The sequence below is a fragment of the Schistocerca americana genome, chromosome 7 (assembly GCF_021461395.2).
Source record: "Schistocerca americana isolate TAMUIC-IGC-003095 chromosome 7, iqSchAmer2.1, whole genome shotgun sequence".
NCBI lineage: Eukaryota > Metazoa > Arthropoda > Insecta > Orthoptera > Acrididae > Schistocerca > Schistocerca americana.
The window spans coordinates 388,644,086-388,668,269 of record NC_060125.1 but is presented as its reverse complement, the minus strand read 5'-3'; the positions used below and the strand labels follow the sequence as shown (position 1 = coordinate 388,668,269).

The 24,184-nt window shown below is 43.1% G+C and overlaps 1 protein-coding gene across 2 annotated transcripts in view; it reads right to left on the bottom strand.

Annotated features, from left to right (window-relative positions):
* The window catches only part of LOC124621923 (cytochrome P450 4C1-like), a 124,965-nt gene that overhangs the window by 12,378 nt on the left and 88,403 nt on the right, over positions 1-24,184 (bottom strand). For both annotated transcript variants that reach the window (XM_047147429.1, XM_047147430.1), the window contains exons 3-10: positions 21,341-21,431; positions 21,053-21,238; positions 16,998-17,067; positions 10,440-10,566; positions 2,324-2,396; positions 2,132-2,241; positions 472-540; positions 222-393 (exon numbers count right to left, since the gene is read on the bottom strand). In XM_047147429.1, the coding sequence (XP_047003385.1) occupies positions 222-393; positions 472-540; positions 2,132-2,241; positions 2,324-2,396; positions 10,440-10,566; positions 16,998-17,067; positions 21,053-21,238; positions 21,341-21,431 (898 nt within the window). The remainder of the gene's footprint in view (positions 1-221; positions 394-471; positions 541-2,131; positions 2,242-2,323; positions 2,397-10,439; positions 10,567-16,997; positions 17,068-21,052; positions 21,239-21,340; positions 21,432-24,184) is intronic.

Sequence of the window (24,184 nt, the reverse complement as noted above, 5' to 3'; positions counted from 1 at the left end):
ACACTTGTTGTCTTAAATAGGCGTTGCCGACCGCAGCGCCGTATTCTGCCTGTTCACGTATCTCTGTATATGAATACTCTTGCCTACACCAGTTTCTTTGGCGCTTCATGGTATTAAAATTATTATCGTTATTACATTTTTATTCATTATTATTAAATTACGTTTTATTCGAAAATTAACTGCTTATAAAATATCTCTCATAAGTCGTCCGAAGAACATACCTATCTGTATATCTTGCGTGGCCCTACGAGCGATGAATGGCACACTGGGATACAGTCTCAAGGATTCCTTGATGACCATTTCGAGATACTTCATGTTATGCAGATCCTGCATTGTTGGTGATCTCTCAGGGTCATCTTGGAATATGTCCTTCTGTTCGGAGTAAACTCTCTCCTGCAAACAAAGGAACATGCTTTATTAACGTCCAAAGTCGCTTCTCTCTGCTGTAAAGTTCTCTATAGAAGGACTCACCTGTATGCCTGGATGATGCCCCAACAGGATGAGGACCCACGACATGCCAACTGTGGTCGTGTCGTGACCCTACAACAGACATTGCTCTTAATGCGAGAGCTTGGAAGAATGGAACGCACTTGATTAAGTGGCTTGTGCATTTTCCAATTTCAAAGAATATCGGGGGGGAGCACATTAGTTTCAGTAAGCGGTAGTGATAGTCACGTGGTTTGTAAGTCTTTACGACGAGTTTCGTGGCACAGACACTATGACATCACACTTACAGATTTGAGGGATGTTCATCACTATACGAAAAGAAGCCTGCTCACTGAATTTCTCATTTCCTGTAGACAAACAAAACTGCTTGAAGTAAGATGAGGGTAGCGAATGGAGGTGGAAAGGGGTACGATTACAGTTCACATCTCTTGTGTAGGTATATTTTCCTTTATTCAGTGTACGACGTAGGTACATTGAAAATAACAGGCAAAACGGTGGTTCACTGCAGAATCAGAATTAGGAAGAAGCAGGTCCTACGCTTCTACTCGGATCACATAATTACATATTCTTCGCGACGAAAATGAAATTTTTGGTTGTTGATCGTATGGTCTACAGAAGAGCTAGTAGTTTTAAATTCAAAGCGACATCAGCATGGTCGGCACTGAATGAACTAACCTCATCTCCAATAGCTCATCGTAAAGTAGGTAGCATATCTCGCAGAATGATCCAAGTCATCTTTAACAAAAAGCGAAGAACTGAACAGAAATATTTTAGCATCTTCATTTGCGGACTGTAATGTATGCTAACGCAGCCCAAGCGGATTTCGAATGTTCGAATTAGAGAACAAAGCGACTTCTCAGTGTGTAGAGACGCCTTCGTCTAGCACTTCAACGATGTTCTGTAACAAAGTAATCCCCACCTAAGGTCAGGCAAAGAACTCGAAATCAGTATTCAGTTAATGCTTTCGACCATACCTAAGAATTTTCAAAGGAGTCACTCACTCTCTTTAAGAGAAAAGATGCCAGTAAACTATATGGATTAGCCTAAGTAATACTACTCTATTGTAATGTCTACTGATTTTTGTTCCCTTATTAACAAAACAAAAATTTTAATGGGTTTGATAATGGGGAGACAGATCCCTCAAGGAACTGGACTTCCTTAAATTTGAGTAATATATTGAGCAGAATACTCTACGTAATAATATTTTGTCTGGAAACTTGTCTTGAAAACATTGCCCTTTATAGAATAACACATTCTCATTTGCAGTATTCTAAGCCATCAGTCAACAGAAACCATACATTACCAAGATAAATACATTTAACATTGAATCAGTACGCACACTTTAAAATATTGCTTCGTGTGGAAAAGTATTAAACTTCATGTTAATTTTGTCAGCAAAGGTTAATTTAATTTCGCAGCAAGTAATCTGTTGGACTTATGCTACTATACATAAAGTGGCAAGGAAAATTGCTCGCGTTTGCATAAAAGCTATTCAACGGCTCCGAGGAAAGTAGCCAGAGACATTACCAAAAAACACGGGCGAAATTAGTTGTGGTCCACAGTATAAGCATATCTCAGTAATGAAAGCTGACAGTTTTACTGGCTATGAGATCCAGTGTGTTGGAGTTGGTGACTAATTGCCTGGGAAATCAGCATCGCGTGCAGCGAAGTACATATGACTCACCTCGAACATAAATGTGTCCACTTCCTCCTGCAGCTCTGTGTCGTTGAGTTTCTTCCCATCCTCAGACTCGACAAGAAGCATGTCCAGGAGCGCCACACGCCGCTTTCTCCCTGTAAACATAGACACGACAATAAATGGCGATGCATGTACTATGGCAATAAGAAATCTGATTACTTCAGCGAACCCACGCACCCAGATCATCGTACTGCGCCACCTTTTCGTCAGTTTTGCTGGCCCTCCTCGACTGCTTCTTCTGTTGAATCACCTGAAACAAAAACCAGATATTTATACATCCGCTAAAGATCAAGTGTGGCTATAAGGCTGATCGTCAACGTTAACATCCTCTGAACGACCAAATCGATGCGAAATACCGGGTTTTGTTACAAGAAAAGACGAATTTTGCAGGATTACTTCGGCTGCTCTCACCGTACCAAAAAGTCGAGAAAGCATACTCATTCATATGAGTAAGACGTAAGGCAAATAAGCTTCACATTCAGTACGTGCATGTTTAACATGACACAGGAGGTACTTTAAGGAGCATAAAGAGAGCAACTTAATGTTTCTCTGATATGTAACTGCGTGAAGTTGCTGGTGTAATGCCCTGACAAGTAGTTTCCAGGAGAGATTTATTGCCCCCTCCACACACCCACCAAATTTCAACATGACCGTTTATTTACACTTATAATTTTCCCTTGCAAGATACTGACGATAGGAATCGACACACTCCTTTCAGCAGGTTTTTTATCTTTCACTCCTGAGCCTATGACCTCCTTGTCAGGAAATCCCACTTGGAAATATCTGGTAGGGAAGTTTGGTTCCGGTATTGGCACTGCACTGAACGGAAATCTCCTGAAAACTTTGATCATATACGCGAAAATATAGGCCTGACAGAGCTTTCTCGTCTCGGGTGTAACTTATATGAGAAGACTGGCTGCTGTGTCCGGAAGCTCGGTTTAAAAGTGCAGTTAATTTGGGAAATTAAGAATACGATTAATCAACACAACACAGTACTTATAAATGTAAATAATTATCCTTCATAAACAGTGAAACGTCCCCTTAGAAAAATTAATGAATTACTGTGCTGATAAACCTTTTACATTATTTGATTTTCAAACAGCTGTGCAGAACTTAACGTACTCTGACATTTCGCCCTTTACCTATTCTGATCATCACTAAACTGACATACAATATTTTTAGCGCAATGCAATCTGACTCTCAAAAATCCCTACAAAAGAATGGCCCTGACTAACATTAACCTATACGTTTCACAAATCACTTACCTCACAAAAATCTTGGTTACTCGAACTACTGCAATACAGCGAGCGCCACTACTGCCAGCTAAATAAAAGATTCAAACTACGGAAGGCACTAACTACTGATAGACATAGTTAGCAAATGAAAGATTTTGATGGAGAACAATCAATGTATTTACCTTAATAGTGTTCAAAAGTCATAATATGTATAGCAGCTCATGACATCTAGTCTTACAAATGTATTGTCTCTGATGGACACACGTCCAGGTCATCGGCTCTCAAATTTCCGCCATCTCTCTCCCCACATCCACCACTGCTGGCGGCTCACCTCCAACTGCACAACGCCACGCGCTGTTAACATCCAGCTGCCCAACACTACAATGGCGAATATTGCAACAATGCCGACCAGCCTCAGACTGCACACAGTACAGTCAGTGATTTCAATACAGAGCGCTACGTGGCGTTACCAATAAAAATATACCTAAACAGCCTACTTACAACAGTCCAGTTACACGTAAAACTATAGCGACAAATCGAAAGGCAAAGGCTCGTTGGAATCCGAGGAGGCGAGTGGCGGGCAACCATCTTATCCATCCCTTCCTATCTTTCTTTCATTCTCTTCTAATTTATTAACATTTGTACTTAACATCCGCCGCTCCTTCAACTAATTTAGAGCTTATATTTTACTTAACTGTTTTAATTCGTTCTTATTACTTCGTTTTTCTCTGTAGAAAACAATATTTGCATGTAATATGGAACAGGTTACGTTATTTCATGAAAACAATTGTAACATATGTGACCAGTTTTAAACTACCAGGTAACAGATATCCAATAAGGCAATAAATGAAATGCGGGCCCGATAGATAAATCCAATCTGATTCGATTGGGAAGAGTGTCATAAGGCCGTTGTACCTTCTGGCCCACTACTGTTGTAACTGGTCCTCGGTATCCTGGATACGGGGGCACTGGGACGGAGTTGACAGCGGAGCTGGTCCCACACAACTTTTATAGCGGACAGATCTGGAGATCTTGCTAGCCAACAGAGCACCTCGACATCATGCAGACGGTTCTTAGCGACGTGACGTAACATTTGCCGTTAAAGTTTCCATGCAGTACAACGTTGGGGCACATCTGAATCCCCCACAAATATTGACACTGCATAATTCGATCAGCTGAAGAAATAGAGACCCACAATGAGACCCTCCCAAACTCATCAGATGCTGATAACGTTGTCTCACACAAGTATGCGGCATCCCTGTGTCCCACTCAGTGAGCAATCACACCCCTTATACGAGTATACTGGTAACAACGCCGACCACGAACAACAGTAATAGTGTGTGGTGGCAACTCTAAACTCTAATCATTTCCGTACCTGCCAGTGCTGTGTACATGAACTAGGCTACATTGGCACCCGACCATGTCTTGCGTTTATCAGACAGTGAGTTTACTGCGTTAATTAGGATACAAAGAAACAGTTCCTGTTGTGGGCTCAACGTCTTCTCTAACAAGTAGAAGTAAAGACCACAAATCGCTGCCAGCTAAAACGTTTACGGCTACCGCTTTTGCAGGACTCAAGGAGTTTCGGTTGTGGGTTTTACTGATGTTCGACGATAAGTGGCTCTGAATCCGAATTATACACTGTGTGATCAAAAGTATCCGGACACGTGGCTGAAAGTGACTTACAAGGTCGTGGCGCCCTCCATCGGTAATGCTGGAATTCTATATGATGTTGACCCATCCTTAGCCTTGATGACAGCTTCCGCTCTCGCACGCATAAGTTCAATTAGGTGCTGGAAGTTTTCTTGGGGAATGGCAGCCCATTCTTCACGAAGTGCTGCACTGCGGAGAGGTATCGATGTTGGTCGGTGAAGCCTGGCACGGAGTTGGCGTTCCAAAACATCCCAAAGGTGTTCTATAAGATTCAGATCAGGACTCTGTGCAGGCCAGTCCATTAGAGTGATGTTATTGTCGTCAAACACTCCGCTACGGGCCGTGCATTATGAACAGGTACTCGATCGTGTTGAAAGATGCAGTCACCATCCCCGAATTACTCTTCAAGTCGGGAAGCAAAAATGTGCTTAAAACATCAATGTAGGCCTGTGCTGTGACAGTGTCACACAAAATTACAAGGGGTGCAAGCTCCCTACATGAAAAACACGAGCACATCATAACACCACCGCCTTCGAATTTCAGTGTTGGCACTACACACTCTGGCAGATGACTTTCACCGGGCATTGGCCATACACACACGCTACCATCGGATCACAACATTGTGCACCGTGATTCATCACTCCACACAACGTTTTTCCACTGTTCAGTCGTCCAATGTTTACGCTCCTTACACCAAGCGAGGTGTCGTACGGCACTTACCGGAGTGATCTGTGGATTACGAACAGCCGCTCGACCATGAAATCCAAGTTTTCTCACCTCCTGCCTAACTGTCATAGTACTTGCAGTGTATCCGATGCTGTTTGGAATTCCCATGTGATGGTCTGAATAGATGTCCGCCTATTACGCATTACGACCCCCTTCAACTGTCTGCGGTCTCTGTCAGTGAACAGACGAGGTCGGCCAGTATGCTTTTGTGCTGCACGTATCCCTTCAAGTTTCCATTTCACTCTCACATCGGAAACAGTGGACATAGGGATGTTTAGGAGTGTGAAAATCTCGCGTACAGACGGAGACACAAGTGACATCCAATCACCTGACCACATTCGAAGTCCGTGAGCTCCGCGGAGCGCCCCATTCTCCTCTCTCACGATGTCTAATGACTACTGAGGTCACTGATATGGAGTGCCTCGCAGTAGGTGCCAGTACAACGCACCTAACATGAAAACGTATGTTTTTGGGAGTGTCCGGATACGTTTGATTACGTAGTATAACCAAAAAGGGAAATAGCTACTCAGAACAGATTTCGTGATTTCTTGGCTACCGGCGTCTGTTCATCTGGCGCGTACTTGAGTATCCAGAACCTATCCCGGGCTTGACATGGCTGTTTCCTCAACCCGCACTGAAAATATGCATTAACACAAACGAGGAACCAGAAGACGCTGGCACGAACTGATCGGGATCACAGGTTGCAGAATTTTATTCCGGATGGATGTTTCAGTTGCTTAAGAAATGCGGCAGATTAAACCGGACGGCGCCGATGTGACAAATTATAAGTGAGTTGGAGATTTAAAATTTCTCTAACAGTTTGTCAAGAGGTTTTAGTTTACCGATAGCGGAAACTGTGTTTCTCTTATAGTTCGCAACATAGACTGTGGTAACAGACTTATCTGCTATGTTGCGTTGCCTAGATCAAAGTGACACGTGACAGTTTGAATTTCGGCGCCAGCAAACGTGACTTCAAGAGACAATAATTCGTGTTAAGGTCCGTATTTTGTAGACGTTAGATTCGGATGAAAAATTTATGTCCGCAGTTTTGATAGTGTCATGAATCCAAGAAGTTGGCATGGCATTAGCAGCTTCAGTATTCCCAAATTTGCGTTAGGTACTGAATTACACTCCTGGAAATTGAAATAAGAACACTGTGAATTCATTGTCCCAGGAAGGGGAAACTTTATTGACACATTCCTGGGGTCAGATACATCACATGATCACACTGACAGAACCACAGGCACATAGACACAGGCAACAGAGCATGCACAATGTCGGCACTAGTACAGTGTATATCCACCTTTCGCAGCAATGCAGGCTGCTATTCTCCCATGGAGACGATCGTAGAGATGCTGGATGTAGTCCTGTGGAACGGCTTGCCATGCCATTTCCACCTGGCGCCTCAGTTGGACCAGCGTTCGTGCTGGACGTGCAGACCGCGTGAGACGACGCTTCATCCAGTCCCAAACATGCTCAATGGGGGACAGATCCGGAGATCTTGCTGGCCAGGATAGTTGACTTACACCTTCTAGAGCACATTGGGTGGCACGGGATACATGCGGACGTGCATTGTCCTGTTGGAACAGCAAGTTCCCTTGCCGGTCTAGGAATGGTAGAACGATGGGTTCGACGACGGTTTGGATGTACCGTGCACTATTCAGTGTCCCCTCGACGATCACCAGTGGTGTACGGCCAGTGTAGGAGATCGCTCCCCACACCATGATGCCGGGTGTTGGCCCTGTGTGCCTCGGTCGTATGCAGTCCTGATTGTGGCGCTCACCTGCACGGCGCCAAACACGCATACGACCATCATTGGCACCAAGGCAGAAGCGACTCTCATCGCTGAAGACGACACGTCTCCATTCACGCCTGTCGCGACACCACTGGAGGCGGGCTGCACGATGTCGGGGCGTGAGCGGAAGACGGCCTAACGGTGTGCGGGACCGTAGCCCAGCTTCATGGAGACGGTTGCGAATGGTCCTCGCCGATACCCCAGGAGCAACAGTGTCCCTAATTTGCTGGGAAGTGGCGGTACGGTCCCCTACGGCACTGCGTAGGATCCTACGGTCTTGGCGTGCATCCGTGCGTCGCTGCGGTCCGGTCCCAGGTCGACGGGCACGTGCACCTTCCGCCGACCACTGGCGACAGCATCGATGTACTGTGGAGACCTCACGCCCCACGTGTTGAGCAATTCGGCGGTACGTCCACCCGGCCTCCCGCATGCCCACTGTACGCCCTCGCTCAAAGTCCGTCAACTGCACATACGGTTCACGTCCACGCTGTCGCGGCATGCTACCAGTGTTAAAGACTGCGATGGAGCTCCGTATGCCACGGCAAACTGGCTGACACTGACGGCGGCGGTGCACAAACACTGCGCAGCTAGCGCCATTCGACGGCCAACACCGCGATTCCTGGTGTGTCCGCAGTGCCGTGCGTGTGATCATTGCTTGTACAGCCCTCTCGCAGTGTCCGGAGCAAGTATGGTGGGTCTGACACACCGGTGTCAAAGTGTTCTTTTTTCCATTTCCAGGAGTGTATTTTATTTGTAACTAATTGAGTACATGGCGTATGTATTCCAGTCTACTGTTAGTTCATATCTTCCTGCACCACTCTCTTCAACCTCCTCCAACCCTGCTCCCCGCCCACTCTCCAGCCATCTCCTCCCATCTCTCTGCATTTCCACCTCCCCCTCCCCCTCTAATTCCATGTCCACCTCCTCCTCTGTTTGTCATTGTCCTCCTCCCCCTCCCCCCCCCCCCACTCTCTCTTTCTCCTTCACCCGGTCACTCTCCAGCACTCTCTGTCTGTCTCCAGCCCATTACCTTCTTGTGTCCATCTCCTCCTTTCCTCTCTCTCTCTCTGCCCATCTTCTCCTCTTCTCTTTCTCTGTATGTTTCTTCCTTCCCCTTTGATATTCATCTCCTCCTCACTGCCCACCTCCCCCCCCCCCCCCAATCCTGCCAGTCCATTTCCTTCTCTTTCGTTTCTCTGTTCATCTCCTCCTCTTCCCTCTCTCTGTCAGGTTTCCCCATCCCTTATCTCTGTCCATTCCTCCTCCCACTCTCTTGGTCAGTCTCCTCCTCCCCTCTCTCTTTCCACCTCCTTCTTCTCCTATTTATGCCTCTGTCCTCCTTCCCCCTCGCTACCTATCTCATCCTCCTCCCTTCCCTCTCCACCCAATGAGCTTTTGTTTCTGTGTTACAAGTAATATGTGTACAAAATTTGTTTTAAATCGTTTCTGTGGCATAGGATGAGTTTTGTATCTGCGGTTTCGCCAGCGTATGGACATGTCACACGTATTTAACATGTTTCACACATATTTATACACATATTTCATCTGTATGACTAGCCCTGCTGTTTCATTTTCTCGTAGCTCAATGTTTATGACGTTGTATCTCTTGATTTATGTGCTGTAGAATGATGCAGTTTTGCAGATACATTCAGTGTTATACGTGGCTACTGTCTGCGAAACGTGTTCTGAACAAGTTGGAAGTAAAGAAGCAATAAATTAAAAAGTCATACATGTTACGTCAGTTTTTCATGCATCTCACTATAAGACGCCATATCTCTTGAACTATGTTTTCTAGAATGACGTGTTTTTGTAGGTTCATTCAATGGAAGATGTGGGTACTCTCTGAGAAATGTGTTGGGAATATCTCCTGAACTACGATAAGTGTCGTACAATGGTATAATTTTTCTAGTACATTCAGTGATATATGTAATTTGTGTAATATGTGTCACGCATACATGTTGTCGTAAAGAAGTAACAAATTAAAAACGTTATGTTTCAAATAGCAGTTTTACTGAATGAACTGCGAAAATGTAGTAAGCGATAAACTTTTATCCTTTCATCATTTTGTGGTTGTCATTGGCGATGAAAAGTTTCGTAAAGGCTTGATATTATGTGTAAAGTTTGTTGCAAGCCTTAAAGTGCTCTCATTGTCAAATACAGGATGACTAAAGTATGGGTATCGTAGCGTCGTGAACATTTCCATTTGATAGGTGGGACGTTCTTACCCCCACAGCGATTATTTCCAGACTGTAAGTGATATCTGTACCAAGTTTGGCTGAAATAGGTCTAATGGCTTACGAGATGTGAAACATACATACATATTCATAATTTGTGTGGATTAAGAGGAGGACAATTTGCCGATTAATCGTCGTATCTTGTTGAAAACTAGTAGCACGCAGTCCATGCTGTCAAGAAGCTATTCTTCCAAATTTCGTCAGCAAATTCAAAATTTCGTGTGCATCATTATAAAAAAACTTAACTGTCTCGACAATGTAGTTTTAAGGGTGGATACAATGAGATATGGCTGCGTGGGATTAGCCGAGCGGTCTGGGCGCTGCTGTCATGGACTGTGCGGCTGGTTTCGGCGGAGGTTCGAGTCCTCCCTCGGGCATGTGTGTGTGTGTGTGTTTGTTTGTCCTTAGGATAATTTAGGTTAAGTAGTGTGTAAGCTTAGGGACTGATGACCTTAGCAGTTAAGTCCCATAAGATTTCATACACATTTCAACGTTTTGAACAATGAGATATGACACGTCAGTGCCAAGTGCTACCCTTGACACGCTGAGCAGAGACCCGCAGATGTAATTAATCCTAAAACAAAGGTTATGCAACTATTTCATGGCCCACTGTATGTTTATGCCGATCACGAATTTTGAAGCAAAATTACCTTCCTGGTAAATCCATGTAGAACATCCAACTGCTTGTAGAACTTTTTCCCTGACGGAGACATGCGGAACATGAAGTCATTCAGCAGCCATGGGCTAACTACTCTTCGGATTGTAAGTTCAGCAATGCTGCAACAAACATCGAAACTGACGTAACACATCTATGGACTAGCGATCATTTTATGTAGCTGTAGTTGCTATAATTGCTAATAGTTACACAAATTTTGTTTAAAGATAGGATTAACCTTATTCAAAACAGTTCTTGTTCTTTTCACTAAAGCTGTCTTCGTTAGTGGGAATACTATTCAATTTGCTTCATTATGGTATAGTGCGGAAAGTCTAGAAAATTGTTGTAATTTTCATCATATTTTGTATTTTATCTCTAGCAAATATAGGAGAAAAGACTGAAAAGGCGTTGTGCAACCTAACACATAATGTGAACTGTTTGAAGATGTGTAGTATGCGGTACAAAAAGTACACTTCTAAAACCAGCTACATTTAGAGTTAAAGTTCAGTCATAGTTGTAAAAATATATTGATCTATATAACTTTCATATTGAAAGGCGTTTCATGAAGCAGTGTGTTGTATGACTGTATCTAAGTCTATGAAACACAGTAACACATGTTTGTTAGAATAAAATAAACATACCAAGTGCATGCACATGGAAGAAAATGGGATTCAGCATTGAAATCTCATCAAGGAAACACGTTCTTCTAACATGTTTCGTATTTACGAATAATGCACAGGTCTTTACATGATTCGAAAATTTGAGCCTCGTATAGCTCTATAAAACAAAACAAAAACAATACTAGAGGAAGAGAAAAGGATGACTACAGTATGCACATTCAACTGCATATAGGTTGGCGTAGTTAGGCAGAGATGAAGAAGCTTGCACAGGATAGATTAGCGTACAGAGTTGTATCAAACCAGTCTTCTGCCCGCAGACCACAACAACAAAAGGCTGCAATTATGCACACCTATGCCATCCACCGACTGTTGACAATTAAAAATACATGCTGGAATAAAATTGGAATTTGGAAATGGTATGCAAACTTGTATGTAAGTTCTTATGCTTCCAAGCGTGGAATGTGTGTGTCGTGGTGTATCAGCAGTCAGTGCTGAACGAGAGATCGCTACGAGTCGACCACTTCAAGCTATACCACTGTCTACGTCAATGAGTTTCAGTGACAGTGGGTGACTGCAGCCTTTTGTTGTTGTGTTCTGCAGGCCCAATACTGGTTTGATACAACTCTGCACGCTAGTCTATCCCGGCCAAGCTTCTTCATCTCTGCCTAACTACGCCAACCTATAAGCACTTAAGTGTGCTTACTGTAGTCACGCTTTAATCTTCCTCTACTATTTTTACCCATCCCACCCACACTTTTCTACATTATCAAACTGACAGATCCTTAATGCCTCAGGATATGACCTAACATGCTACTGTATCTCTTGTTTCAGTCAAGTAGTGCCATAAATAGTTCAGCCAGATTCTATGTTAGTTATCCGATTTACCCATCTAACCCTCAGCATTCTTCCATAGCAATACAGTTCAAAGACTGTTCACATTTCTCTTATTTACTAGACTACACTCCGGACAAATATATTCAGGTAAATCGTTATAACACTTAAGGCAATCTTAGATGCTCTAATATCTGAGCTTTCGCATTGTTTACAGTTGCATAGCTGTGTTACATGTGTTGGTGCCGATACTGGTTTGCATTTACATGGTATTTTGTCTGGTAATGTAAGCACAGCCACTATGTTACCACAGGCGGTCTGATGATTGCATAATGGAAAGCCGAAATCGATTTGTTTCTGGAATAAGTCAGCGATATATTTATACCTGGCGAACATGAATAAATTCTACGAACTGCGTGGACGGATTACTGACTGTAAATGGAAGAAAAGAGATCTTATGAACATGTGGCCGATAACGCATCGTTGTCAAAGTAGATGGCGGTGACTACTGAAAGTTTCTCTGACCACTCGTCGTGTGTTCCTTGTGTGTTACAGGCTGCGTTATTGTCGCAACGTACTGTAAGCAGCAGAACGATACAGTATTCATGTCGGTAACAAGCCGAGGCGGTGTTTGTGTACTGTATAACAGATGGAAATGGTTGAGAGGCAGCACGGCTACACCAACACAAGTACCTTCACGGACACCAATCGCATCACACAACACTTCAAACCCGTTTTGGACGTTTGTGTGATCATGTGTCCTTTCAGACAGACGAACGTGCAGGGACGCGAAGGACTGTGCGTACACCAGATATGGAGCATCGGGTTCTATAGGATACTGAGACGAACCCTAGTACAAACTCCAGCTAAGTGGCCCGCCAACACGATGTCAGCCAAAGCTTGATTATGTGTATCCCGAATGACAGCCGCTACTATCCCTATCACCTGCAACGAGTGCAAGGATTACCAGAAACGGATTTTTCTCTACGGGAAGGATTTTGTCCATGGTTTTTGCACCACATGATTTGTTGTCGTTGTAAGCACACCGTCCATTTCGGGACACATGTTCGTAGGGCCATTTTTGCGTCGGAGCGCTTGTCATTTCCACAACTGCTTCTGTTTTCTCGAATAGCCCCTTTAATCTTTCAGCACGCAATATCTATGTTCCTCATATTCATGCATGTTTCTACAGCTTCGCATATTTTCTCTAATCATACTTGTGTTATCATTTCACATATCCTGTCGGTCTTGTGTTTAACACGTCCGTATTGCATTTCACCTGCTTCATTTGCTATTTATGTTTTCTCGTTTCCTCAAATAAATTCAGTATCTTATATGTTATCCAACTACTTGGATTAGGAACTGTTCAGCTTTTCTTTTCTCCAATAGCTTCTTTAATCTTTCAACACGCAGCATCTATCTTCTCAGTAATCATACATGTTTGTACATCATCTTGCATTTCCTGTCCATCTCATGTTTTAGACTTTTATATTGGATTTGATCTGCTTCATTTGCTACTTGTATTCTCTCCTTTTTTCAGTTAAACTCAGTGTCGCCTAAGCTGTCCAAGTATTCCTATTAGGAAGTGTTTTTGGCGTGTTCGATTCTTTACTGAATTCATCATTTCACCTCGGACAGCTTCGTCTTCTATTGCGTCTTTCCATGTTGGTCAATCGTGTCCAATTTCGCTCTGAAACGTTCACCGACCACTACTTCTTTCAATCTACCCATAAGCAATCTCCACAATTTATTGTGTTTCCATCTGGAGTTAAATAACAAGCAATTACGTTCGGAATCCATATGTTCCCCAGGAAATAATTTGCGGTTGAAAGACTATTTTCTAAATTTCTGTATTGTCATTATCTAACTCATCGGAAAAGTTCTGGTGTCTCATTCTGAATGATTAAATTGTGATCCGAGCAGAATTCTACTAGGCGGCTTCCCGTTTCATTCTTTTCTCCAAGTGCATGTTCTCTTATGAAATTTCTTTCTTCCTACTATCTAATTCCAATACCCCATCACGATTAAATATTCGTCTCACTAACGAAACGACTAATTTATTATGTCTAATCTTACAATTCTTTTTAAATTTTCGCATCGTCTGCTAAGATAGTTGGTATATGAACGGGTACTGCGGTGAGTGGCCTATATCGTCTGACAAGGCGTTGAGTATGCTTTTCTTAGCACTCATCACTTTTCCTGTTTTCAGTTATTATTATATCTTCTCCTGGTTTATCCGAACTGATTTTCTGTTGACAACACTATAATCACCAGAACAAATATCTAGTTCTTTTTGCCAGTACACTTTACAGATTCACACTATATCTAACTTCCAACTATCCGAATCTTTCTCAAACTACTTTTCTGCGGTTATAGCGATCCAAGTTTAGAATCGTCCACAGCCAGATCTATTTCTCTCACGACAGCATCACACCGAATAGTCCTCATCAAGTGATCCAGATTGATATCTATGTTCCTTCTGGAATAGTTTACCGGTTAAGTTCCCATAATTATCATTAAACCATACAGTAGAGCTTCATGTCCTCGCGAAACACAATGGCTGTAGTTATCCTCTGCATTTAGCCGTTCACAAAAACAACAAAGTTAAGGGACGATGGCCAATGTAAAAATGCCATATCAGGAAACGATTCCAGACTTGTGCCACTGCATGTAGAGAAAAGACTGCTGCCCTCCCCAGGAACTATATTCGAGTCTGGCATTTCCACAAATAGCATGTACAGTATCTGTTTTATACGACATACTATAGAATGTCCTTCATACATGCATGTATCGTATTCGAAATTGCGACTACATTTAATTCATTTCATACGGCTGCCGTCCACTGCATAGCAAAGTAAATCGTATAACGCAGACACTGCAAATACAATTTTATACCTAGACAAGGCCGCGACGTAATAATGAAAGTCTCTCGCTGTGCTGGTAATTGGGTAGATCCTGGAGGCGTCCTCGGTAACTTAGGTGGTTAAGGCGATCTCTATCGATAAGCGGGGTATCCAGGTTTGAGTCTCGGTCCGGCACAAATTTTCATTGTCACTGATCTATTGTGGAGCTGGAGTCTAACCGTATTCGCAACTGCGAATGCATTTAATTCATTTCTTTCTACTCATATCCTTCCGTAGCGATAGCATTTACGGTAAAACTACAGGTATGGTTGTGTCACAGAAGCAATGCTAATGCAGCGAGGTCCATGGCTCGTGGACAGAACTGCAGCATTTAAAACATACATTGTGGAGCAGCAGAAATGAGATTAGTGAGACACTTATCATTAAAATTCGAGACAATGAAGTAGACAAAGTGAAAGGATTCTGAATCATTGGAAGGAAAAAAAGAAATGTGTCACAACTGAAGTAAGAGACGAAGGACAGGTAAAGAGTGCATTCCTGGCCAAGATAAATTTGCTAGTATAAAAAATTAGCCTTGATTTGTGGAAGGAAGCACCGAGGATGTAGTCTGGAGCACAGCATTGTGTGGTAGTGTGCCAAGGACTGCGAGGAAACCGGTAAAACAGAGAATCTAAGCGTTCAAGGTGCGGTGTTGTACAAGGATGTTTAAAACTGGATGGATGCCCGCATCTCGTGGTCGTGCGGTAGCGTTCTCGCTTCCCACGCCCGGGTTCCCGGGCTCGATTCCCGGCGGGGTCAGGGATTTTCTCTGCCTCGTGATGGCTGGGTGTTGTGTGCTGTCCTTAGGTTAGTTATGTTTAAGTAGTTCTAAGTTCTAGGGGACTGATGACCATAGATGTTAAGTCCCATAGTGCTAAGAGCCATTTGAACCATTTTTTTTTTAACTGGATGGAAAAGAAACGAGGAGGTCCGCAGAATTAGCGAGGAAAGAAATATGCGGAAAACACTGACAAGAAGAGGGAACAACGTAATAGAAGATGTGTTAAGAAATCAGGGAATAATTTCCGTGGTACTAGAGGGGTCTGCAGGGGGGTAGAAACTGCAGAGATCGGAATGTAAACAACAAACAACTCCGGACGTAGGTGCAGGTGGTGCTCTGAAATGAAGAGTCTGATAAAGGAGAGGAAGTCGTGGTCGTGAATGAGCGCATCAAAGCGATCAGATGACTGCCCCCTCATCCCCCCGCCCCAGTCCTCCCCCCCTTCCCTCCCACCCTGAAACGAGTTTGAAAGACGTGAGTGAAAGAGGACGTGGCACAGTGCAAGCAAAGCTTCATTCCAGTTCCTGTAGCGCGAAATGCAGACTTTCATTTGGAGCACATGGCATGTATTCACAGTTCCGAATAGGGACAACTACCGTCTATATAATGGAATGATGACGATGTAAATTTGTGCCGGACCGGCATTCCAACCCGGATTTCCCGCTTACCGCGAGCGGTCAGCTCGCTATTTGGGTTCCCGAGCAGCCGTCAGCGCCACACCAAAAACTTCCAAATGTCGTCAACTATGTGTCTACGACCTACACTCGTACATTCATTATGTTCCTGTACAGGGGAAGCATTTTAATTGAAAGTCCCTTTACCCGGCGGATAAATACCATATTGCATGTCCTAAGGAACTTTGCATCTTGCTTCTGAACAACGAAGCCACTGCAATATCGTATTTCATTTTGAGCCTTGGCTGAACATTTGAACGTTTGCCACCGTTGTGCTGTTCTCTCCCGAAGCTTACATTTTTTTTATGTTTTACGATGTGACCAAATCAACGACGGTTCCGACTCTTTTCTATTCCAATGCCTATCCATACGTCCCAGAAAACATTCAAAATCATTCCATCGGCTAACTCTAGCATCTGGCATGCCTGAAATTTTCTTCACTTGACTTTTTATCATGCCTAACTGCCGATATAGTCAGCATTAATGTCCATTAATTCCTCTCTGATTCTGTGTTTCGATTTGCAGACGATTGTATCGAATCACACGGTGATTCTCAAAACACGGACTTTTGGTGGGTAATGTAATATTATTTGTTTGCAAATTCAATCTCTTTCGTCGTCTTTTTTTTTTTTTTTTTTTTTTTTTTTTTTGCACTGTCATTGTCCATATCGTATATGAATTACAAATTATTTTTAAATTATAGAAAACAATATTGTATATAACACTTGATTTAAGGTAACTTACTTGTACACCGCGGCTACATAATCCGATTCAGTATTGTGCTGTGCGTCTATTGAGGTCCCCATAGCAGTTTCTATTAAAAATGAAAGAAAAGGCTGTAAACATCGTACTATAATGCATTTCATTCGATATTAAGAGATTTGTAAACTGAACACAAAATCGAGTGGCAATGGAAGGGTTTGGAGTACAGTCCAGTCAAATATGAGTTACGGTAGACTTAATTTAGAGTAACTGATACTGAGATCAACAGGGAAGCATTAGATGACGTTTAAGAGAAATGATGGACAGTGTCCACAATCATTACTACGTACGTTATGTAGCAAAATTTTTGTAACATGACCACTTACACCCATACTGATTTTAATATTAAAAGTCTACATTGTTTACCGACTTATAGCTTTTGAGTAAAATGTAAACCAGTCTCAGAACACAGTATATATGATGAACTCAATATTTAGAATTTTGATGCAGAAACCAGGTAGGTCAAATTTATTTGCCCAGTTATACAGAAATTGTGATACAGACTTAATTGGTTTTGCACCAAGACCAACAAATGTTAACACTGTTATGTAAGATATATGTAAATCACTGCACATTTTAACTACAAAATATATTAGGACACCGTTATACTGATGTGTTGAGTTGACACCACGGCTGACGCTTGAGAGAGTCGTGCTGTGACTAAAAACTGTTTCCCTATAGTCTCTCTATAACGGTATACTTGCACGAGCTGCTATGTCATCTTTTGTATAGAAGGAAAAGAAAAAACCACTCACCACGATTGAAATGTTCGAATGAAGAATGAGACGGAGATAGGTGTAACGTACGTGTGCACACAAACAAGCTATCACAAATTCACAAACACTGTATGATTTGTTCAAGAGGAAGAGCTCCACAAATTGAGCAACTCGATAACCCGTTGGTCCACCTCTGACCCTTATGCAATCAGTTATTCGGAAGGTATTCATTCACAGAGGTGTTGATACCTCCTGGTGAATATCGTGCCAAATTTTACCCAACTGGCGCATTAGATCGTCAAAATTCCGAACTGGCTGGAGGGCTCTAGCCGTAATACTTCTAACGTTCATTAGTTAAGACTTCCGGGCTGAGAGGCCGTGATCGATATGTAAAACTTCTTCTACCTGACGTTTCGTTGCCAACTGCAGGCAACATCTTCCGAGGTGAGTCAACGACTGACTGCCATGCCTTGGAGGTCACGTTTATGTAGAGCTATAGAGGGCACCACCATACGTCACGTGGGGCCGACTATAAGTCTGTATCTGACTAAGTACTTTAAACATAGCTGCGCTACAGCAACGGTTCCACGTAAATCAGACTAAGAACAGCCGACCAGTTGCAAAGGATAAAGTAATCTTTACCTAGGTTTCAATAGATATAAATCTATCTTCTTCAGAAGACGGCAGTATTATAACATGAAGTGATATGTCCTTATCGTTTAGGCAAACATCCGCATAGTTAGTCGCTTAGGCGCTCTGCAACTTCTATGTACCTATTTTATTTGTTTGACAAACCCTGTTTTCAGGGCTATATTTTATATGATTAATGTAACTATGCGGATGTTTGCCTAAACGATAAGGACATATCACTTCATGTTATAATACTGCCGTCTTCTGAAGAAGATAGATTTATATCTATTGAAACCTAGGTAAAGATTACTTTATCCTTTGCAACTGGTCGGCTGTTCTTAGTCTGATATCTGACTAAAGTCATTAGTCTCGATTGAAGGTAATCGATTGTCACATCGTTGGTGCAAAGTCGACGGCCATATCTTATCTAACTTCAAGCCTTCCTCTTTTCTATCAAAATTATTGTGGTGTTTCTGAATCTCTATAGCTTCTCTATACATGCGTGCATAATAATGCGATGTCCTGACAAGCACGCTAATTCCGTGTAGCTGTGGGAAGGTTTATATTGCAACAACGAAAAGAAGTGTCAATGCCCGCTTAACCGAACACAAAAGGAACTTTCGGCTGGGACGCACCGACAAATCAGCTCTATTGGAACATGTTTTTAAAGACGGTGATCACGAAATAAAATATAGTGAGACGAGCTTGCTAGCCAGAACATCGCATTATTGTGCACACATGTATACAGAAGCTATAGAGATTCAGAAACACCACAATAATTTTAATATAAAAGAGGAAGGCTTAAAGTTAGATAAGATTTGGTAATCGACTTTGCATCAACGATGTGACAATCGATTACCTTCAGTCGAGAACAATGACATTAGTCAGAGATAGACATACAGTTGGCCCCACGTGACGTATCATGGAGCTCTCTATGCGCTCTATATAAACGGGACCTCCACGGCATGGCAGCTAGTCGTTGACTCACCTCGGAAGATGTTGCCCGCAGTTGACATCGAAATGTCAGGTAGAAGAAGTTTTACAGATCGACTACTGACTCTCAGTCCGGAAGCTATAACTAATAAAGACGCCAGCCGCCAAAGCCTACACGCTATGATCAAACGTTCTCACTTTGTGAGAGATCAGGCGACCTTGCTAGCCAAGGTATGGTTTGGGGAGCACGAAGACAAGCAGTAGAAACTCGGTGTGCGGGCGGGAATTATTTTGCTGAAATGTAAGCCCAGGATGACTTTCAATGAAGGACAATAAAACTGGGCATAGATTGTGCTGTGAGGGTGCCGCCGATGACAACCAAAAGGGTCCTTCCATGAAATGCAGTGGTACCCCAAACCATCACTCTTGGTTGTCGGGCCGTATGGCGAGTGACCACAGGTTGGTAGACCACCACTTTCTGGGCGTGTCCACACACATTTTCAGCTTGTAATCTCATTAACTGAAGTCGCATTATCTACAGTGATGCGTCCCGCTTCGAACTGGGTTCCGATGACCAGCAAAGACATGTCTGGCGAGGCTACGGACCTTTTTTTGTCGTCGGTGGCACAGCACAACGATACGTTGACAATATTCTACGCCCCGTTTCGTTGCGCACCATGGGAATCCATCATCCTGCGCTTACATTTCACCAAAATACCCTCCCCCCCCCCCCCCCCCCACACACACACACAGGCGGAGAGACTTTAGTGCTTGTCTTAGGGCTTGCCAAACCCCATCTTGGCCAGCAAGGTCGCCGAATCTTTCGCTAACTGAGAACATCTGCAGCATTATGGGCAGTGCTCTCTAATCAGCTCGCTATTTTGACGATCTAACACACTAGTTGAACATAATTTTGTACTATGTCCCTCAGAAGGACATCGAACAACTGCCTGAATCATGGCCAATCGGAATAACTGCTTGCATAAAGGTCAGGCGTGGACCGATGCGTTATTGACTTGAATATATGGAGCTCTTTCTCTTCAACAAATTATCCAGTTTTTGTGAAAATGTAATCATTTATTTGTCTGTATATGTACATCACATCTACCGGTTTCGGTAGATGTTTTTATTCACGATTACAATACACCCCGCGCGGCATATCTTAATCGTCATCCTTGTTACGATTTATTACGGGTCACTTGAGATTCCATGAACACAAACGCTATCGAAAATTAAAGCATTTTCAAACCGCTGCTGAGATGATGAATTACCTACAAATTAAAGTTTCCACAACCGTGCCAGTAGAATGTTAAACATACCTAAAATTAAGACATCTATTCATAGACGTTGTCTCAAAAGATTGTATGCAAAATACCGTTTATTAAATTTATGTACCGCGCCACATATCGATTCCATGATACTGAGCTGGTACCAAAATCTCCCCAATAATAATTCCCTGCTGTGAATATGTGTAAATGCAGCACTGCTAACACAAAGCAAACGAAAGGCGAAGTGAACGCCAAAAATGATTATTGGAAATATCAGGACAGAGTGTGTGATACAGTTCTCTAAAAAGCTAAAAGAACAAATAGTTCGGTATAAAGCATTCGTAGTAGATCGTGACCGATTTTCGAATTTTAAGACTGGCTGTGGGCTGTTCGTTGATTTTCATGGAAACAGCTTGTCAGGATTTGTGGAATAAACTGATAATACATTGTTGTTTGTTTCATCTCGAGTGACATACAAAATAATTCTCACCGCATATTATATCGAGCGCACAGCGTGTGATGTAGGGGTACATGTCAAAAGACTGGCCGTCAGCTTTTGTCTTCAGTAGATTTACCAAAATCTCAGATTTTTCCGCAAATACTTCAACGAAGTTTTCCAGGATGCTGAAGTGGAAGGCTGGCGTTATCATCTTGCGGTGAGAATGCCACTTCGTTCCTGGAAAGATAACATATGAGAGACCACTACACTGCTTGCTCAAGTAACTGAGATATCATGGCGGCATCTATTGTAGAAGCACTGTCCTGAGTGGAGTCTCACCTGTGCTCGTGAGAAGGCCGTCTCCCAGCCAGGGGTGTAGGAAGCTGTAGCTGTCCGCTTTAGTTATCAGTTCACTGCTCGTCATTATCTTCTGAAATATCGAGAAGAAATAGTTGTGACAGTTTTCTGAGTTCAGGCTGCCACTGTAGCAATTTTGCTCACTGCTATTTGTGGAGTAGCATTTGATATTAGATTGATACATACAGACGTAAGCAAAATGTTGAAGGACTTTTTTCAACCTAAAACTTAAAATGTTAATTTGATGCAGCAATGATTTTCAATAAGGTGTTCAAAACTTATAAGGTTACAGTCCTACAGGCGATAATTTGTTACGGGATTGTTCCAAATCAGTCATACCATTACTAAACATGGTCGTTTACATGTGTGGTTGCTAACTACTTCGTGATTAATTTATTCATAACCATTCCTCATCTTCAGCCAGTTGTCTCAAATACAACTACCCACACAGACACCAATACAGCTGCAAGACCGAACATCGAGAAAGTATGAACGGTGTTCAAGTCATAAGGAACACATCTCTACATAGTTAACAAATTTTCAAGAAGGCCCGTACGATCGTAAAAACGAGTTACTGTTATAGTTTTTTTACGGTTTTGTACCTTATGTCGTGGATACCATTCATACTCGCTTGAATGTTTGGACATGCGGTGGTATTTGTCTCCATATTTGTATTTACGTCCTATGCAAGTGTTTCGTAGATATCCACGACTCATAAGCTCTAAAAGTCCTTCCAAACCCTTGAACTACATGTACGCTGCCTCGTTTTCCATATACGTTACCTTCTCCCACATTCGTCTCAATTAATTCCCATCCCTTCTCTCCACACATATACTAACCATCTTCGAACAATCAACACTTTCCACAAAAACAACCCCAACAACCCTGTTGTGTCTCCTCTAATTTCAAATCATGGTGCGCTCTCGTCTTTAGCAAGACAGTTCCTCAACTCCGCACCTATACATACTCCACATCCTCCCCAAACGAAATTTAAACCGTTTTCCGCTCCCAGACAATGCTATCCGCACCGATATTCCCCCTCCCCTCCCACTACCAACAATAACTCGTCCTCGGCTGTCGCGCCTGATCAGAGCTTCACCCTTCCTCTTTCCTTCCACATCTTTCCCACTCTCTCCCGCCCTCCCCCATACCCATTTCTCCTTACACTTTTTTCCTTCGTATTAAAATCCTACCCACAGTACGAATTACACTGCTTGACAACTGCTAAGGAACAGAAACATTTCTGTACAAGAATAATCACAAGCAATAGTGGTTGACATGAAAAACAAGACGTATGTAATAGAAGTGGAGTGGTATACCTTCTATGAAATGGTTTACACTTCACCACATGGAAAACCAGGATAACAGACATAAATAAATTTCAGATTGAATGCACATCAAACTCCCAACATAACGGTCGATATCGCACTGATCAGTAAGGAGTATGCGCTCCTCGGCCAGTAATGCACATTTTGCGTCTATTATTCATGCTGGGTACCAAATTGTTGAGGTAGTCCAAGAGGGATATTGTCCCCTCCTCTCTCAAGGCGGTACTGAGTTCTTGCGTGGTTCGGATAGGGGTATCCGCTGAGAAACACGTCTGCCAAGAGCGTCCTAGGCTGGTTCTATAGCGCTCAGGTCTGGGGAGTACGCAGGCTATACCACACGTTCAGTATCTGCACTTTCCTGTGTGTCAGACTTCTGTGCGGTCTTGTGTGGTCGGGTATTGTCGTCCATAAACAGGAATTCGCCCCTAACGCACCCCTAAACAGACGACATGATCCTGAATAAACTCCCTGCAATATCACTGTGCTGTAACGTACCTCACGGAAAGATATGCAACGGTGTTCGGGCATTGTGCATTATGCCCGCCCACACTACAATGCCTAGTATCGATGAAGTTGTGAACATTTTGTGGTACGTAACGTCTTCCCCTCACTCTCTACACTAACTGTTGGTAAAAATGATTTGCCACAGTGAAGCAGGATACGTCGGAGAAGATCACTAGGACCACTGTTGCTGACCCAACCTATATGCTCCCTACATCAGCGAACTCTCGATGATGGCGTGTTTAAGCGGGGTACATTTAACAGGCTACCGAGCATACAGTCCAGCCTGATTTAATCGCCGTGAAATGTTTCTGGCGGAGACATTTGTACCGTAGATATTGCATGGTCTGCAGTGATCTGCCAAGGAGTGAGAAGTCTGTTACTTTTCGCCACCAGGGCTGCGTATCGATCCTCTCCGCAGTGTGGTGGTCCCTCTACGACCATCGGTTCACCTTCAACGACCTTTTTTAATTGCGATAAGACACTTTCAGACAAATCCATTACTGTGGTTACAGTGGTGATACTACGACCGCCATAGAGCCTCGATCTTAATCACTCAAATGACATCTTACAGATATATTGCCATACCACACGGAATGTCGCACTAAACAACCTTTGACAGACACCATACTGTATGAACCGTCGGATGTATACAGAGCGTGCGTTTACAGGCTTCCCTCCTGTTAACACGTTCCGCTCTCTATATTTCCTTTTACTATCGTTCGTCGGGTATCCGCAGCAGTTGTCGGTTATTCCATGGAAGCTAGCAGTAGTTCCTTGTGCAAGTATCAGTTGTTCGGTGTATTACTCCTTTTGTCAGAAGAAATTTCTGGTTTGTAACCGGTCGCTATTAAATGTACGATACTTCGAATGAACACCTGCCAGTCATCCTCAGGTGAGCCATTGAAGACCAACGAAGGCTTGAGCCTTTGTTCGATTCATCACCGCCGTCCTTTGTGTTCGGTGCACGAGCTAAGATAGTGGTGTCGACCGACTA